General features: G+C 55.3%; 1 protein-coding gene across 1 annotated transcript; it reads left to right on the top strand.

Moving 5' to 3' along the window:
- Positions 1-136: 136 nt before the first annotated feature.
- On the top strand, positions 137-3,854 carry HOXA11 (homeobox A11). Its single transcript, XM_007466083.1, has 2 exons — positions 137-926; positions 2,357-3,854. Exons 1-2 carry the CDS (start codon positions 206-208, stop codon positions 2,587-2,589), a joined length of 954 nt encoding a protein of 317 aa, XP_007466145.1. The 5' UTR covers positions 137-205; the 3' UTR covers positions 2,590-3,854.
- The last annotated feature ends 2,045 nt before the right edge of the window (positions 3,855-5,899 follow it).

The raw sequence follows: 5,899 nt of genomic DNA, 5'->3' as shown, positions 1-5,899 counted from the left end.
GGGGGGGGGGAAGGTCCGGACTAGCTAGCAGCTTGTCAATTTCAACATCGGGTCACGTGACCAGCACCTCCCTGCTAAGGATGGGGATAGATTTCCACGTCAGCTTACGTCTCCAAATTTCTACTTCACGGATCCGCTTCAAAGAGGCAGCTGCAGTGGAGAATCATGTTAAGCTCGGCTACTGCGGAAAGCCCAAGGTAGCCCAATGATGGATTTTGATGAGCGTGGTCCCTGCTCCTCTAACATGTATTTGCCAAGTTGTACTTACTACGTCTCGGGTCCAGATTTCTCCAGCCTCCCTTCTTTTCTGCCCCAGACCCCGTCTTCGCGCCCAATGACATACTCCTACTCTTCCAACCTGCCCCAGGTCCAACCCGTGCGCGAAGTGACCTTCAGAGAATACGCCATTGAGCCCGCCACTAAATGGCACCCCCGCGGCAATCTGGCCCACTGCTACTCCGCGGAGGAGCTCGTGCACAGAGACTGCCTGCAGGCGCCCAGCGCGGCCGGCGTGCCTGGCGACGTGCTGGCCAAGAGCTCGGCCAACGTCTACCACCACCCCACCCCCGCCGTCTCGTCCAATTTCTATAGCACCGTGGGCCGAAACGGCGTCCTGCCACAGGCTTTCGACCAGTTTTTCGAGACGGCCTACGGCACCCCGGAAAACCTCGCCTCCTCCGACTACCCTGGGGACAAGAGCGCCGAGAAGGGGCCCCCGGCAGCCGCGGCGACCTCCGCGGCGGCGGCGGCGGCGGCGGCAGCGGCCACGGGCACGCCGGCAACTTCAAGTTCGGACAGCGGCGCCGGCGGCTGCCGGGAGGCGGCGGCGGCGGCGGCGGAGGAAAAGGAGCGGCGGCGGCGCCCCGAGAGCAGCAGCAGCCCCGAGTCGTCTTCCGGCCACACTGAGGACAAGGCCGGCGGCTCCAGTACGTATAAAGGCAGCGCCCTGCGCTTTATGAAAGGGGAGTTGGAAATCTAGCGCAGCACCGCTGTTAAATTTTTATATGCTGTTTTATAAGCATATAAGGTTTATGAAGGGCCTTTAGGTTCCCCCAACAAAACTTTGTTATAAAAGGCGGGATCACGTGGCGAGTGCTGAAATTGGCCGTGAAATACCCACCGGCCGAGGCATGCCTGCCAAAACAAAAAACAAAAAACAAACAAACAAACAAAAAAACCCACACAACTGCCTTTCTCCCTTTTGTTCCCTTCTCAGCTCCCAAGCCCAGCAGCTCGACCCCTCTCGGGACCAGGTCGGGGCTGGGGAGCCGGAGGTGGGCGCCTGTAAATTCCCCTTGCAAGGGCTCCGGAGCCTTTGATAGCGAGGTAATCCGGAGATTTTTATAAAAGCCATGTGTTGCGCCGGGATTCCAGTCCCGGCCGGGATTCAAAGACATCGCTGTTTAACGATGGCACTAGGAACGTGTTTAACAGATAAAATAGCCCGCTTAGCTCGAGTAATACATTAAAAGAAACAAACTAACCCAAAGTTGGCCTTTTTGTCCAAAGGAAGCCATTTTCCAGTGGCGCGGTGGCAATTACGTGCTGCCTTCTGTCCGACTGCATGTTACAGTTGTTATTCAATCTGTCAAAAGCGGGTTTTTTTCTTTACTTCTGGTGGAGTTTTATTGAAAGGGGAGCAAGTCGAGCCTGCCCGCAGCTCTGGGAAACCCCTCGTTCCTCCACCCTATCGGAATAGCACCCCTGCTCTGCCGGGGGGACCAGGATGGCTGTGTGGCCTTGGTGTTCAGGAAAGACCCAGGGTAGGGGGCTTCCGCTGCCACCTCCCCACCTCGCGGAAGCCAGGAGGCTGGCCGGGGAGGCAGGAGCTGATGGCCAGGACTCAGGCTGACGAAGACCCGGGAGCTGCCCCATATGTTCACGAGGGCCGAGTCCCGCCGCAGCCGGGAAAGACTGGGGCTGGGGCCGCCTTTCCTGCCTCGGGAACCGGCCGCCCAGGTGCTGGAAGGTGAAATGTCCGCGGGCGGGCGGCTGTTTGTTTAGTCTGGCCGGGCTGTAGGCAGCCGGCGACCCCCGCTCGCCGCTTTGAAAGCGGTTTCAGCGGCGCAAACTCGCCTGTTGCAGTGAGGAGCCCTCCTTTCTGCTCTGGGGCAGAGTAAGCAGCTTCCCTGGGGGCCTATCTAGGGAGCTGGCTTTTATCTGGAGCTGAGCCTCCGCCGGCAGCCTCTCAGCAGCCGGCAGTAGGAGCCTGAAGGCGGGAACCTGGGGGGCACCTCGATGGGGCTTGGACAGGGCCTCCAGTCCCTGCGGCCAGCCCTTTTCCTCCACTTGCGGCTCTGGGATGGATTGCAGCCGTCACACCTGGCTCTCTCCCTGCCTCTTTCTCCCTTCACAGGTGGCCAACGAGCCCGGAAAAAGCGCTGCCCCTACACCAAGTACCAGATCCGGGAGCTGGAGCGGGAGTTCTTCTTCAGTGTGTACATCAACAAAGAGAAGCGCCTGCAGCTGTCTCGAATGCTCAACCTCACTGACCGTCAAGTCAAAATCTGGTTTCAGAACAGGAGAATGAAGGAAAAAAAGATTAACAGAGACCGTTTACAGTACTACTCGGCCAATCCGCTTCTCTAAGGCTCCAGCCAACTGGAACTGGGTGGGGGGCTTCATACACATGAGATTATATGCAGATTTTGACCTTCACAAGGTCAAGGCACACGGTGACTTTTGAAGAAATGCGATGTGCAAGAGAGGGGAGGCTACGCGGAGACAGCCTGGAAGGAGGCCACTCGGGACGCTCCCGGGCATCGGTGGTGAAGATTTCTAACAATCATTGGATTTGGAGAGTTGTGCATCAACGAGAATGAATGGTTTGGGGCCCCTGGTGGTTCACTCTTGGAGACTGCAGAGCTTCGGGTTGGGTGTGGTCTCCATCAGGGACTGGGCCCCCTCCAGGCCCCCTGGAGAATGACCCCGACCAGGGACCCTCCACATGGAGCCTGTCCACTTCCAGGACCCCTGCATCAAGATCTCCAAACCCAATTCAGTTTGGGAACAGGAGCAGAAGGAAGGGGGAGGATTCCTAGACGTCCGGATTGGGGCTCCTTTCCAAAGCCAATGTGAAAGATGACTGGACTAAGAGGACGCTGTGAGGTGGGAGAGGGCTGCTGATCCTTGAGGGAAAAATAATCTACTATTCCAGGTGGCATTAGGGGCTCTCCACCCCCTCCTAGCCACTCACCACACTGTCCCAGGCATGAGCTTCCAGCAGTCGACTTCTGCAGCTCACCTAGTTTTTCCTACCGATTAGGGTGTTCGTCCTGGCCTGCCACTCTGGCCTAAAGCCTAGTGACAGAGCAGACCATTCCCTTAGGTGGAAGACATCAAAAAGCCGAGAGGCTGCACCCAGGCTGCTGGCCCCCAGATCCCTGCAGGAAATGCCTGTGGAGTGCGGCAGCTTGGCAAAGTCTACAGCACACTTAAATCAAGCTTGGATTTGCTCAGTGGAGCGGCGGAGCAGCAGAGCAGCAGGCCTGGCCAGTGGTCCCCAGCTATGAGGGGCTTGAGCCCCCCAAGCACCCAGTTCCCACGCCACGCTCTGCCCTTCGTCACCCCAGAACTGAGCTTGGAAGCTTCCAGCGACCTTCCAAGAGCTCGAGAGTGATTTGGAATTATTTTAAAAGATAAATATTATATTATATATATATGTATTTCCCTGAAGGAACCAAAGCAAGTTTTAAAAGATGCAATGTAGAGGGGAAGAAAAGATGAAGAAAATATTTAAAGGCTCTATCTGTTTACAGTGTTCCACGGTTAAACTCACTCACTGCTAAAAATATTTGAATGTACGCTTCATACAGGGATGGTGTTCAAAAGACTTGTAAATAAAGGAACTATAACCTATTTTGTTTGAGAATATATATATATATATTTTTTTTTTTCATTAGTTGATTGCCTTTGGGGTATTGGAGGGGATGGAAAGTGTGTCGGGAATGGTCTTTTTAATTTCTTGCATATTTGAAAAGTGTTAGGGAGATGCTCTGAGGTTGTTCGGCCCTCCAGGGTCTGGGGACCTCAGCTGAGAAAGGCAGGCACCCTTCCATTAAATCTCCTCTGCCCCCCTGTGTTAAGAAGCATCTGGTGGCTCTGTTTGTAACAGGAGTATTGGCCTGTCCTCCATTCTCACCCACTGCATAAGTCGCAGCATGTATACAGGTGACAGGGCACAAGGAAAATAAAGACTGTGGAAACTTGAGTATCGGGTCCTGGTGTGACATTCCTCTCCCCGCTTGCCTTTTATTGCCAAATGTCTGCCCCCCTCAACACCAACACCACTCCCCCTTAGGAAAGGGGCAAGTTACTAGGCCCCTGAGCGGGTGGGGAGGTGACTCAGGATTTAATTCCATTAGAAGCCAAACTTAGGAAGCCAAGGTGAATGGCCAGGTCCTTGGCTTCCCTCACATGGGGAAGTGGGGTCCCAGGAATGGGGTATCTCAGGGCCTGGAATACGGGGCTTCATTCTCTTAAACTGACCCCAGCCCTGGGAGAAAGCCCTGGGGCTTGAGGTGGCCAGTGGGTCTGATCCCAGGCTGGACTCACTTACCTCAAGACTAGGAGGCCTAAAGTGGAAACACTCTAGGGTGCCCTGGGGAGCCCTGCAGCAAGAGGGAGACTGGTCTGGGTACAAAGACAGAGCAGAGTCTTAGGAGTCTCTAAGAGCACTTTCTTTTCTCCCCAGCTCCCGGTTGAGGCTGCCTTTTCCCTTTGGGGAAAGAAAGATACTGGTTTCCTCTTTGTTTCCTGCCTTTGAACTTCTGCCTTAAATTTGGACATCACCCATAACCTTGAGGAGCCGGGCGAAAGGCCAGAGCCTTTTGTTGCCCACTGCCCCCCCATCCCCACTCTCTGCCTAGCCACTCAGGCAGGATCAGAGCAGCAGAGAGGATGGAATTTGGAGAGAGGCCCCAGACCCCATAGCCCCGCTCTGTGTATTTGTTTGTGTGTTTGTCTAACTTACGCGACTGGGGAAATCAAACTCAAAGGGGAATGGGACGGACCCCGGAGATGAATGCCTAGGTTGATAGACACACAGAGGTGAACAAGGACTCTCCTGGGGGCAGGGAAGGAGTGGGCAGGGAAGCCTCAGATTTAAGGAGACTTACTTTGGGACGGTTAAAGATTAACCAAGTCTCACAAGTTGCTACAGAGAGTCTAGCCAGGAGGACTGTTCGAGGGCGGGCGGCGAGCGGGCGCGGGTTTGATTTCTGAGCCCTATAAAAGCCCATCCTACGATGGCTGTGACAATGTGGTCGTAAACCCGTCCGGGGCCGGCCAATTTGCATATTTGGAATGCGCCGCTATAAACCCGGCTGGGATTTTGCAGCAATTTCTTACATGTAAAAATGAGATCTCTTTAGCAGCGGGCTGGGCACACTCTCCCTCTGTCTCTGCCTTGAGTCTGCTCTCTTTCCCGGCTCCGGGCTGGAGTTCGGGCCCGGCCTAGGCGCTCAGCCGCCACGAGATGGCGCACTTCCGATCAATGTCAAAGCCGCCGGGGAGCCGGGAACCCCAGCGCATTTCTTGGCCTTTGTTCGCTTCTGATACTAAGAGCGGCACGTTACATTATTTCACTTGTCCCGCTTCTCCTTCGTATCAAAAAAAGGGTGGCTCACCGTCAAGAAGCCGTTGGTGCTGTAATTTAAAGCAACGCGCCTTCGCTAGGCCTCGCAGGCGTCGCGACGCGGAGAAGCCAGCTTTCCCTTGGCAGTGGTTTCGGAAATGTGTCAAGGTAAGAGGCCACAAGTTTAGCAATTTCAATCTGGCTGGGGCGGGAGTGGGGCCGGTGTCTGAGCAGGCCTGGGAAAGTGGCTGGGTTTGTGAGCTGGGGGGTGACGCTATAGGCGCTCAGCCCACTCAACCCCCCTTCTCTCGTCACCCCCTAAGG

Source organism: Lipotes vexillifer, unplaced genomic scaffold (genome assembly GCF_000442215.2).
Source record: "Lipotes vexillifer unplaced genomic scaffold, Lipotes_vexillifer_v1.1 scaffold150, whole genome shotgun sequence".
NCBI classification, from domain to species: domain Eukaryota; kingdom Metazoa; phylum Chordata; class Mammalia; order Artiodactyla; family Lipotidae; genus Lipotes; species Lipotes vexillifer.
The sequence above is the reverse complement of the archived record's forward strand: the minus strand, read 5'-3'. Positions and strand labels throughout refer to the sequence as shown.

Bases quoted from the DNA above. Each gene is read 5' to 3' on its own strand.
- HOXA11 (XM_007466083.1), top strand. From the start codon at position 206: ATGATGGATTTTGATGAGCGTGGTCCCTGCTCCTCTAACATGTATTTG. The intron at 927-2,356 runs GTACGTATAAAG...CTCCCTTCACAG, and splicing joins GGACAAGGCCGGCGGCTCCA to GTGGCCAACGAGCCCGGAAA.